The sequence below is a fragment of the Amblyraja radiata genome, chromosome 10, assembly GCF_010909765.2.
Source record: "Amblyraja radiata isolate CabotCenter1 chromosome 10, sAmbRad1.1.pri, whole genome shotgun sequence".
Taxonomy (NCBI): domain Eukaryota; kingdom Metazoa; phylum Chordata; class Chondrichthyes; order Rajiformes; family Rajidae; genus Amblyraja; species Amblyraja radiata.
In genome coordinates, this window is record NC_045965.1 from 52837027 (window position 1) to 52850113 (window position 13087).

At 43.3% G+C, this 13087-nt stretch overlaps 1 protein-coding gene across 2 annotated transcripts in view; it reads right to left on the minus strand.

Moving 5' to 3' along the window:
• tie1 (tyrosine kinase with immunoglobulin like and EGF like domains 1) overlaps nucleotides 1-12524 on the minus strand; it is a 65342-nt gene extending 52818 nt beyond the window's left edge. For both annotated transcript variants that reach the window (XM_033028858.1, XM_033028857.1), the window contains exons 1-2: nucleotides 12009-12524; nucleotides 1098-1391 (exon numbers count right to left, since the gene is read on the minus strand). In XM_033028858.1, coding sequence (XP_032884749.1) covers nucleotides 1098-1391; nucleotides 12009-12057 — 343 coding nt within the window. In that variant the 5' untranslated portion in view covers nucleotides 12058-12524. The remainder of the gene's footprint in view (nucleotides 1-1097; nucleotides 1392-12008) is intronic.
• Between the last annotated feature and the right edge of the window lie 563 nt (nucleotides 12525-13087).

Genomic DNA, 13087 nt, shown 5'->3' on the forward strand with positions numbered 1-13087 from the left:
CAGCATCTCTGGAGAAAAAGAATGGGTGTCATTTTGGTTTGGGACCCTTCTTCTGTCTGAAGACAAGGGTTTGCCCTTTCCCTCCACAGATGCCGCCTGACCTGCTGAATTCCTCCAGCACTTTGTGTTTTGCTCAACTTTCTCGCATCTGCAGTCTCTTGTATCTCATTAGAAATAATGGGATTGGCAAACATAGGCGTTGTTTGTAACACCAGTTAGTGATTGACCAAACGTGATTAGTAATGGAAATTTATCTTTTGTCCTCTATTTACTTATGAACTTTGGTTCCAATGAAGTTGTTGAACTAAATCAGAAAATAATACGTATAACAGTGCGGTATGGTGGTACATCAATTAGTACTGCTGCCTGATGGGCAGGCCATTTAGGAATGAGATGAGATTTCACCCAGAGAGTTGTGAATCTGTGGAATTCTCTGCCACAGAAGGCAGTGGAGGCTAATTCACGGGTTGTTTTCAAGAGAGAGTTAGATTTAGCTTTTAGGGCTAAAGGAATCAAGGGATATGGGGAAAAAGCAGGAACAGGGTACTGATTTTAGATGATCAGTCATGATCATATTGAATAACGGTGCTGGCTCGAAGGGCCGAATGGCCTACTCCTGCACCTATTTTGTCTGTGTTTCTATGTTTTCTATTACAACTGCGGTGAACATGATCAATCCTGATCTTGGGTGCTGTCTGTGTGGAGTTTACACAAATGATTGCAAAGGCTTCTAATGGATACTCAAGTTTCATCCCAGACCCTAAGGACATGCTAGCGGACTAATTGCATGATTGGTAGGTTCTTGATCGTGTCAAAGGTCACGAGGAGAAGGCAGTAGAATGGGGTTGAGAGGGGAAAATTGATCAGCCATGATGGAATGATGAAACAGACTTGATGGGCTGAATGGCCAAATTCCATTCCCAAGTCTTATGAATGAACCTATTACTGTGCTGTATCTTTTTCTGTGCAATATGGTTATGTTGCACTCTGAAGTGAAGTTTGGAGACAGAATATAATACAGTTAGATAGTATATTAGCTCCAACAACAAGTCTAAAATGGCCTACATTTTTGTCACACCGATTGTTGGAAGACTTACCTTTATTGCTGTTAATAATTGTCACAACATGGGTTTTCTCCATCTGTTGTTTGCCTTCACAGTAGTAGATGCCAGTCTGTTCCCAATGCTTACAGGGGCCGACTCCCCGTATCCCGTTGTGCTTCTCTGGGTCTTTGATATAATTGAAATTGTTTTTTGTCACTTTAATTATCGAGCTATCCTTTTCCATTTTAAGCACCAACCCATCCGAATGCCGCTCGGCAGACACGCAAGAAAGGTAAAACTCATTGTTCGAACTGAGGTTAGTGATTAGGTAGATGTCCAAAATTGCTCCTAAATGAAGAAAAAAAAACAGAAAGAATAAAGTATAAATTTCAGAATCTGAAAAAGTACAGCAAAAAATCCCTCAGTCACAGAGCCTTCAACCGACCTTATCCATGCAAAGGTTCCATCATGACTGATCTATCTTTCCCTCTTAACCCCATTCTCTTGTCTTCTCCTCATAACCCCTGACACTCGTACTATAGTAGCCATTAAGTTTAACTCAGTATATTATAATCATAATTATGTGCCCGTAATTATGTGGGTGGGATTTATACTTGCTGTATATACTGTATCTCTAAATTAAACTAAACAATGCCTATATCCCGAAATGAATATTAAAAAGTTGCTAGACTTGAATGTCACCATCAGTTTTACTCCCAGCAAATGTAACATCTGCCTTTTCAACTTCTTTTGCAAATCCAATAATTTAACTGTGATAATTTGCCTCAGTTCAAACCGAGTAAGTTTTAGTTTTAAAATTCGTAAGATTTTGAGTTTGTCATAATCGTTTAATTAATTTTGGGTGCGGTACTGTGGCGCAGTTGATAGAGCCGCTGCTTCACAGTGTCAGATATCCAGGTTCAATCCTGACCTCGTGTCTGTGCGGAGTTTGCACATTCTACTTGTGACCATGTGGGTTTCCCCCGGGTGCTCTGGTTTTCTCCCACATCCCAAAGACATGCAGATTTGTAGGTCAATTGGTGTCTGTGAATTGCCCCTGGTGTGTCGGGAATCGATGAGAAAGTGGGTCAATATAGAACTAATGTGAATGGGTGATCGATGGTAGCCGTGGACTTGGTGGGGTGAAGGGCCTGTTTCCATGTTGTATCACTAAACTAATTATGGTTTCCCCAAGGTTCTTGAACATATTGAATAAATATTGAACTGTAGATGTCAATTATGCATTTCAGTTCCAACAACACTTACATAGGTTCTTTAACAAAGAAAGCTTAATGCCCCTGTCCCACTTAGGAAACCCGAACGGAAACCTCTGGAGACTTTGCGCCCCACCCAAGGTTTCCGTGCGGTTCCCGGAAGTTGCAGGTGGTTGCCGGAGGTTGCAGGTAGTGGAAGCAGGTAGGGAGACTGACAAAAACCTCCGGGAACCGCATGGAAACCTTGGGTGGGGCACAAAGTCTCCAGAGGTTTCCGTTCAGGTTTCCGTTCAGGTTTCCTAAGTGGGACAGGAGCATAACTTAACACTGAGATTTAATACTTCAGTTCAGTTTCAGTTTCAGTTTAGTTTATTGTCACGTGCACAGAGGTACAGTGAAAAGCTTTTGTTGCATGCTAAACAGTCAGCAGAAAGACAAGACATGATTACAATCGATCCATTTATAGGTACATGAATAAGGGAATAACGTTTAGTCGAAGGTAAAACCAGAAAAATCCAATTAACAATAGTCTGAGGATCATCGAAGAGGCAGATAGTAGTTCAGCACTGCTCTCTGGTTGTGGTAGGATGATTCAGTTGCCTGATAACAGCTGTGGAGAGACTATCCCTGAATCAGGTGGTGTGCATTTTCAATTATTCCCAAAATTACAAATTTGCAAAAGTGTGAGATTGATTACCGTTTTCTGACAAACGCACTTAGATATTTGATTATGCAAAGACATTCATCTTTTTCTGGGGCAGCACATTGGCGCAGTGGTAGTGTTGCTGCATTACAGTGTCAGACACCCGGGTTCGACTACGGGTGCTGTCTGGCACTACGGGTGCTGTCTGTACGGAGTTTGTACCTTTCCCCCGTGATCTGCGTAAGTTTTTTCCGGGAGCTCCTGTTTCCTCCCACACTCGCAAGACGTGCAGGTTTTTAGGTTAATTGGCTTCGGAAAAACTGTAAATTGTCCCTAGTGTGTGTAGGATAGACTGGACTTTGTGCCTTCCCCCACAGTGGGAACCACTGTGAGGGGATGTTTTTGTGTTTTGGTGTTGAACTTCTTGAATGCTATGTTGTATTTTTATTAGTGTGCTGCAAGGATATCTGAATTTCCCCTGAATAAGGGGATTAATAAAGTCTAATCTAATCTAATCTCTAAACTAAACTAAACTTTAGGCTATATATATACAAAAACTGAAAGAACCTTCTGCGAACAAGGAACGTTCAAATGATCGGACACACTAGTCATTATATATCTCCTTGAAAGTAACATGGCTTCCTAACCAATGTTTACTTTAGATAGACACAAAATGCTGGAGTAACTCAGCGGACAGGCAGCATCTCTGGAGAGAAGGAATGGGTGATGTTTCGGGTCGAGACCCTTCTTCAACCAGATTAGTCTGAAGAAGTGTCTCGACCCGAAGCGTCCCCCATTCCTTCTCTCCAGAGATGCTGCCTGTCCCGCTGAGTAACTCCATCTTTTTGTGTCTTTCTTCGGTTTAAACCAGCATCTGCAGTTCCTTCCTACACAATGTTTACTTTATATTCCCACTTGTGCCATTCTGAAAGGAACCGTGCTCTGTTTACATTTGTTGAAAAGTCTATGACCCTCAGGTCTCTAAAGAGATTGCTGAACACACATAGTTTTGCAGAATACATCCTGTCCTATTGTCTATAGTTTCAATGTGCTTCACTGTTATCTCAGTGTCACTGTGAATCAAGGATTGGATCTAAACACTTGAGTCAATTTTGCCAACATTTGTTCTAAATTAAAACAATGCAAAATCATATCTCTATTCTTACAGCATGGGGAAAGCATGAGGTGAGGAGATCTTCTTCCAAGTTATCTTGCCACAAGTCAGGCTCCTCTCTGTCCCTTCGAACTGACTAACCCTCCACCTTCCTTTTATTCCTTTCCTTCCTTACTACCTCTTCCTTCCTAATGCTAATCATAATTCCCCCGGTATAAATGACCCACTCAGGCTGCCTTTCCCTCTTGCTCTGCTGCCACTCATGTCTCCTCTTAATCCTCCACCATTCCTTCCCTCCCCTCCTGCAAAGGATGATGGGGAAAGCCAGACACCTTTCATCCTCAACCCATTTCCCTCTCCTCTTCAAAAGTCAAAGATAAAGCTGCAGATGCTGGAAGTCTGAAGCAATAACAGGACAATGCGGGAAACGCTCAGAGGGCCAGGCAGCACCTATGAAGCAGAGTTGACAACCTCTCTTTCGCTTTCCACAGATGTTGCCTGACATGTTTAAGAGCTTAGGTGGGCGTAAATCAGCCACGATCATGTTGAAGGTCAGGGCAGCTCGGGGGGGGGGGGGGGGGGGGGGCGACATTGGCCGACTCCTGCTCCTACTTTAGAGTCATGGAGTCGAGTCGAGTTTAATCTCAAATGTGTGCCGAGGTAGAGTGAAAAGCTTTTGTTGCATGCTTACCAGTCAGCAGACAGACAATACATGATTACAATCGAGCCATCCACAGTGTACAGATACATGATAAAGGGAATAACGTTTAGTGCGAGATAAAGTCAAGTAAGTATTCAATATTGGCAATGCAATACACATCTTTGTGTCCTCTTTCCAAATCCTTGAAACAATTCCAATTAAAGATAGATCGAGGGACTACAAATGAGGTAGATTGTAGCGCAGGACTGCTCTCTAGTTGTTATAGACAATAGACAATAGGTGCAGGAGTAGGCCATTCGGCCCTTCAAGCCAGCACCGCCATTCAATGTGATCATGGGTCATACAGTGTGGAAACTTGCCCACACCGACCAATATGTCCCATTTATACTAGTCCCGCCTGCCTGCGTTTGACCCACATCCCTGTAAACCTATCCTATCCATGTACCTGTCTAAATGTTTCTTAAACGTAGCGCTAGTACCTGCCTCAACTACCTCCTCTGGCAGCTCGTACCATACACCCACCACCCTTTGTGTAAATAGGTTATCCCTCAGGTTCCGCCCTCACCGTAGACCGATGTCCTCTGGTTCTCAATTCCCCTATTCCGGTCAAGAGACTGTGCGCTTACTTGAGTTATTTTGTTATTGTCATTTGCTTTTGTGCTCTCTTTACTTCCTCCAATTCTATGAAATAGAAACTCTACTCTCAAGTCAATGGATATTTTTATGGCAGAGAAAGACAGATTCTTGGTTGGTACGTATAGTGACAGTTTTTACAACTTTTCATGGGTTTAGGCCTCAATAGTCACTTTAAATGATGATCGTGGATCAGAAGGTAATCTATACACACCCACAAGCCCACCACGAAACATTCATTGCCGTCTTCCAAAAACAGTCTCTTGATGAATAGTTTTTTTATTGTAGTATTACAAACTAAGATAATGCATAAAAGCTTCTACTTATATAAGTACATTTCAAGCCACACTCGTGGTCATGCTCGTGCATGGTCGAACACTATGTCTCTCCCACGATCTTCATCAAACTAAACTAACTACTTGGGAGTCTGCCAGAACCCTAGCCATGGATCACGCCCCAGACTACGTAAAAAATCCCACCCACATAATTACGGGCAGATAATTATGATTATAATATACTGAGTTAATGGCTACCACAGTACGGGTGTCAGGGGTTATGAGGAGGAGAATGGGGTTCAGAGAGAAAGATAGATCAGTCATGATGGAATGGTGGAGTAGACTTGATGGGCCGAATGGCCTAATTCTGCTCCTATCGCTTATGAACTTATCTCCATGCAATTGGCTGCATTGATTTAATTGAAACTGAAGTGAGAGAAGTATGGACAAGTTGTGGCCTCCACTCCCTTTGTGCATTTAGTGCTGGTGAGCAAAGTCAAGCGTCTCTCCCTTGAAGGGAAACAAACAGAGGCTTGCACTAAGTTACCTGCAAACTGACTGTCGGTTTCACATTTGGTGAGCTGTTGGTGAGGGAAGGAGGTTTCCTGACGTGGCATTGCAATAGTGCAAATATTAGACCGGTTACTTCACAGTGCGAGTGGCCCAGGTTCAATCCTGACCAGTTTGTATGTTCTCCCTGTGATCACATGGATTTCTTCTGGGTGCTCTAGTTTCCTCCCGCATCCCAAAGACATGTGGGTTAATTTCCTTTTTTTAACCCTTTTTTTTCTCCAGTGTCCACATTCTTAATGTGTAAGGAGTGAATAATAAAGTGGGATAACATAGGGGGGGGGGGGGGGAGATGGGTAGTCAGGGGTTGGAGTGGACTCAGTGTGTATCTTTAGGCTAAATTAAAAAACTGAAATGTTTCCTGAGTTATCCCTCCCCAAATGCTGATCTGCTGAGTTCCACCAGCACATTGTGTTTTGTTAAGATTCCAGCATCTGCAGTTCCTCGTGATTCCTATTAAAATGTGTACATTTCAATAAAAGTGTGTCTTATTCTGAACTTTGAGCACCCATTCTAAGCAGTCCTTTCTCGTGGAGTCTATTGGTCTAAGAAACTGATTGAATGAACCTTCATTGCACCCGTGACTTTCAGTATGAAGAAGGGTCTCCGACCCGAAACGTCACCCATTCCTTCTCTTCAGAGATGCTGCCTGTCCCACTAAGTTGCTCCAGCCTTTTGTGTCTATCTTCGGTTTAAACCAGCATATACAGTTCCTTCCTACTCGAAAGGCACTCTGACTTTAGTCTCATCAAATTTCATGAACGTTGCACTGGTATCTGTAGCACAATTGATCTTTTTACAATACCAGTGGTTTAAAATTAGCACAGCATTATTGAGAAATTATTAAAGTGCCAACTTGAGTGAGTGACTGACTGGGTAAAAAATGCTCAGGGGCTGAGATAACATCCAATTGGTTTGTTATTGTGTGGTTTACAGTACAGAAAGGCTTGGGGGAATAGTTTTATAAAACCTTTTTTTTTAATGAAATGGTTTGAGGGCTTTTGTATTCAGGCATTGATGTAGAATAATTCAGCATAGAGGCTCCGAATATGCATCAGATAATGCAAACCCCTATGATCTTGCAAAGTACTAAAAACAGTCTCAAAATCCTTTCGGGTGTAGCTGGGGAAAAGTGTATGGCGGGGGGGGGTTGATGCAATATAGAACAGCAAATAGCCAGAAATGCCGATGCTTCAGCATTCTTGGAAACTTCGACACGGTTCAATGTTTATAAAAATAGGAATCAAATAACCATGTGATGTGTGGTTTCATTAACATCTTGTTATATAAGTAATGGGAGCAGATGTTTGCTTTAAGCCCCGAACCCATACATCCCACCCCTGTACCTGCTTACTCTGACATTTAGATCACATGCTTCATTTTTGCCCTCTATTCACCCACTCTTCCTCATATCCACATCAACAACATTTCACAGTACAGCACAGGAACAGGCGCTTCGACCCAAGTTGTCTATGTCGAACATGATGCTAAATACAATAATCCCTTCTCCCTGCACATGATCCATATCCATGTGTTTTACTAATAGCTTCTTAAACACCACTATTGTGTCTGCTTTCCCCACCACCTCTGGCAGCACGCTTTAGGTGACCACCACTCTCTGGGTAAAAAACTTGTTTCATACGTCTCATTTAAACATTCCCTCCTCTGATCTTAAAGCTATGCCCTTTAGTATTTGACAGTTCCATCCTAGGGGAAAATATTCTGTCTACATTATCCCAGTCGTAGAGTGATACAGTATGGAAACAGGTCCTTCGGCTCAACTTGCCCACACTGACCAACATGTCTCAGCTACACTAGTCCCACCTGCCCGCGTTTGGTCCCTACAAACTTGTCCTATCCATGTACCTGTCTAACTGTTTCTTAAATGTTGGGATAGTCCCTGCCTCAACCACCTCCTCTAGCAGCTTGTTCCATACACCCACCACCCTTTGAGTGAAAAGGTTACCCCTAAGATTCCTATTAAATCTTTTCCCCTTTACCTTAAACCTATGTCCTCTGGTCCTCGATTCACCTACTCTGGGCATCTACCTGATACATTCCTTCATTGTCAGAGTGAGGCCAAAAGCAAATTGGAAGAACAGCACCTTATCTATGCCTCTTATCATTTAATCAACTTTTATCACTTCTCTCAGCCTCTGATGCTACAGAAAACATAATCAATGACCCAACAAGGTATGCGTACCAAAAAAGTATCTTCTTTACTACTTTAACTACTTGTGTTGCCGTTTTCATGGAGTTGTAGACTTGGAAACCAAGATCCTTCTCATCGGGAGAAACTTTTTTTCAGGTTCCTACCTTCCCGGAGATGTGATCAAATTTCGGATCACATTCTCCGGGCTCTACGGCCTTCCATCAATGGAGATGAAAGCCTCCTCGGATTGCCGTGAGCCCCATCGCAGGAGTTAGCATAGCAACGGATCCCTTGCCTGGGATCACTCCCACCGTGACCATCCCGGAATCAACATCAAGGGCTCGCAGTCTCGGGAGAGGCTAGTCGGGAGCTCCAACGCCGCAGAAGGTTCGACCAGCTCCGACGCGAGGTTTGATCGCCCAGCGTGGGAGAGCTGACATCCCCCTGATGCAGGAGCTGAACGCCTCGACGCAGAGGGCCCGAACGCCGCCGGCTACGGGAGCCAAGACCGTCCCATTAACGGAGGGCTCGAGGCCCCCGACCGAGGAAGAGCAAAGGAAGAGACTTGAACTTTATTTCGCCTTCCATCACAGTGAGGAATGTGTAGGAGTCACTGTGGTGGATGTTCATGTTAAAATGTGTTTTTGAGTCTGTTGCTTTTAATTGTATGACTGACCTGGCCAGTGAAATTCCTCGTATGTTGCAAAACATACTTTGCGAATAAAATCTGTTTCTGATTCTGATTCCACAGGATAATCCCCTCTCAAAGAAATCAGTCTAATATGTATCCAAAACAAGCATGACCTTTATACTGTAAGTGTTGGAGATCTCAACTATAAACAGCACTTGATGTGCAATCTCACCAAAGACTTGTTCAGCAAAACTTCCTTACTCTTGTCTTAAGTCACCATAAAGTCCAACCTCTCCTTTGCCATCCTATGCACTTGCAGAACCCACATTTACTTTCTGCTTTACTCCAAAACCCCTGTGTGATAATATTATCTGGTTTCTCACCATCTAAAGAAAAACAGAGACAGATAAGTTCATAAGGTCTAGGAGCAGTATTAGGCCATTCGGCCCAACGAGTCTACTCCGCTGATAGACACAAAAAGCTGCAGTAACTCAGCGCAGGCAGCATCTCTGGAGGGAAGGAATGGGTGACATTTCGGGTCGAGACCCTTCTTTTCAATCTTGGCTGATCTATCTTTCCCTCTCATTCTCCTGCCTGGAATTTGTGGAAGTTGGTGGTGCCTTACTGGACTCCAAGAGGAATCTACCCAAGTAGGAACCATTCTCTGGGAATTTTTGCCATTCCATATGGTGGACACACCCAGACATTTCACCACAGTTAATATGCCAAGGTTAACCAACAGTGGAATCGCAGCCCATTTAAAAATTAGCAACATTATCCTTGATCTTTCTTCACAAATGCTGCTAGAAGTGCCCAGTACTTATGGCATTGCTTTTGTGAAGACCCTGTCTTGTTTTGTTAAGAGCACAATATTGAGCCTGGTTGATTTAGGCACTGTTGGACTGGTGCATAGGGCTCACCAACAATGGAATCACAACCCACACTTCTATGTTTAATTGAGAGGTGAGAAAATGCTTTAAAATATTTCCAAGCTGGTCAAAAATGTAGAAATTTGAGTGGGCACCAGTCAGATAGTACCCAATCAATCCTGATCAATATTGTAGTCCTAGCAAGCCAAGATATAGTCTTCACAAAAGCAATGCGAAAACTACTCGAGGATTCTGGCAGCATTCGCGAAGCAAGAAGGAAAGCTAATGCTCCAAGTCAATTATTTCTCAATGGAATGGAGGAAAGGTTGCAGAGAAATGGAGGGGTTTGGAGGGAACGGGAGGTAAGGTCTGGTGATGGATCTCAGACCTGAACATTAATAGTCCTGTTTCTCCTGCCACTGATGCTGCCTGACTTGCTGTATGTTTCCAGCATCTGCAGCTTTCTTTTAATTTTCAGTTAATGTCTGTGATCAGGCAGACACCAGGAGAGATTGAATGACCTGGATGGTGATGCTACCTGCTGTACAGGGGTGGACAGAGTATGAATACAGCAGAGGGGATGAATGTAGTCAGAAATATTAGAAGATTAAAGAGAAAGGAAACTCATGCTGGTATCTGCCGTGGCTCGCAGTGCCAATATAAACTAGTCGACTCGGAATGAAGACAGAATGAAGAATGAAATCACCAATGTTAGACAATGCACACCCACTTTCTTCCCCCCTTCTTCCCTGTGTCCCACCTGGATGAACACCCATTTCTCCCATTATCCAGCCCACCTCCAACCACCACCAACCCCCCCCCCCCCCTTTCCTTCCCCAACCTGTATCCCTTCCACTGGGTTCACATTTCACTCCTCTTCTCATCTTATCTTACATCCTTTTCTCTTCTTTTAATTTCCTGTGTGTGCCCACCCATCTGCTATCACCCCCCCCTCACTTTTATCCACCCATCACTTGCCAGGTTCTTTCCCAGACCCCCCCCCCTCTTTTCCAGTTTTCTCCCCCCTACTATTGTCTATGTGAAGAAGGGTCCCATCCCCAAACATGTCCTCCAGGGATGCTGAGTTACTCCAGTACTCTTAGTGTGTGTGTGTGTGCGTGTGTGTGTGTGTGTGTGTTTTGAAAACCAGCATCCATCTGCAGTTCCTTGTGTCTCGACTCTGATTTTAATTTAACCATATAACCAGATAACCAGATAACAATTACAGCACGGAAACAGGCCATCTCTGCCCTTCTAGTCCATGCCGAACACTTATTCTCCCCTAGTCCCATCTACCTGCACTCAGACCATAACCCTCCATTCCTTTCCCGTCCATATACCTATCCAATTTATTTTTTAAATGATAAAATCGAACCTGCCTCCACCACTTCCACAGGAAGCTCATTCCACACAGCTACCACTCTCTGAGTAAAGAAGTTCCCCCTCATGTTACCCCTAAACTTATGTCCCTTAATTCTGAAATCAAATGTATTTTCTCTAAGTGGAGAGTTTGGTCACGGTTGCTATAAATAACTATTTGTTGCCCAAATGAGCAGGCATGCTCAAATAAGTTTGCAGTCAAAAGCGTCCCCCTGAGTGCAGTGGTCTTGCTTTATTGAACTGAAGTATAAACACCTTGCAGGAAAGTGGGCAACAAAATGTACTGAGAGCGCACATGTCCCACTGTGCCTGCCGCCTCCAGTGATCACCTATAGAGGGAGCATTTCCCTCCGGTACCTGGGTTCTGGCAATCTTACAAAAATAATTAACATTATTCATGTATTAATTAATAATACGTTAATTATTCATTATACTTGAAAGAAAACAAAGCATGCACACACACACACAGAGTCTGCTCTTTTTGTTTTGTTTTTCTCCGGGTGAAATATTTCCAAATAAAGTCTCTCTCAAACTCTGCTTTTCCAGTTTTCAACAGCTAGGATCCCAGAGAGCAGATGGTATTGCCTGGGGTTGCGAGCGACTTGTTGCAAGATTTTAATTTGTTAACACTCCTTGAAAGAGACACGCTTGCGGTTAGGAAATTAGAATCTTTGTAAATATCCCAAATTATTTTAAACCAATCTGAGCGAATATAAAATTAGTCTGTCTTTTAAAAAGAAAGAATTAGATAAATGTACATTTCCCTAAAACGCAATTAAAAACAAAATCATACCGTTACTTATTAATTTCTGGAGCACTTTACCTGTTATATGAAAAGAAAGTGCCAGCCAGCAGAGGCGGAACAAAATCATATTTGCGTTGTGTATATCCAGGTTTTTGGAATCAAATGTTGTTGGCGAAATCCTGGGAGTTCCCAGCGTAATATCAGACTTTGTTGCCAACTATTGCTGAGATTTTTTCTCTCCCCGCTCAAGAATCCCGCCTTGAAACAGTTCCTTTCTTTAGGACTTGTCCGATTGAGTCCCTCTTGGGTCGATACCGGGCAGAATTAATCCCATCTTCTCTTGGGAGTTATTTTTGTTGTTGTTGCTCCCACTCTTTCGCTTCTCTGCTCTCCGCCGAGTTTCTGCAGCGAGTGAGCGCAGAGGAAAAGCGTCGCTTTGCGCTCATGAATCGGCGAAGAGTGATTCACGAGTACGGGAGACTTCGCACATCAGATCCGTCCGGAATATCACTAAAACACCACCCACCCCCCAGACTCTGCGACTGTGTCTCTGCCAAACAACTCCTCATCCGCGAGTCACTGGTCAACTAAAATATGACATTGCCTGAAAATTACGCATCAACCAGAATTATTGGTCTATAAATACCATTTCAATCCGACGAAATCAGGAAGGGGCGTTGCCCTGGTCAAAACCCACTCTTTTTCCATGTATTTTTTTAAATGTATATTTTCCACGTATGCTTTTAAATGTATCCGAACAGAAACTCACTGAAAGCCATCATTCTGAATACTGAGGCAGCTGATAAAGCAACAACCCGCCGGATTTCACATTGCACCAGAATAACATTCAAGTAGAACTGAAAATTTGGACTTTTGTTCAAAACAGTTCTGATCAGTCACTAACATGTCTGTAACATTGAAATGTTATAGAGTCGTCGAGTGATACTGTGTGGAAACAGGCGCCTTCAGACCAACTTGCCCACAACATGTCCCAACTACACTAGTCCCAACTGCCTGCCTTTGGTCCATATCCCTCCAAACCTGTCCTATCCATGTACCTGTCTAACTGTTTCTAAACTGTACGGATAGTCCCTGCCTCAATCACGTCTTCTGGCAGCTTGTTCCATACATCCATACTTTTGTGTGAAAATATGACC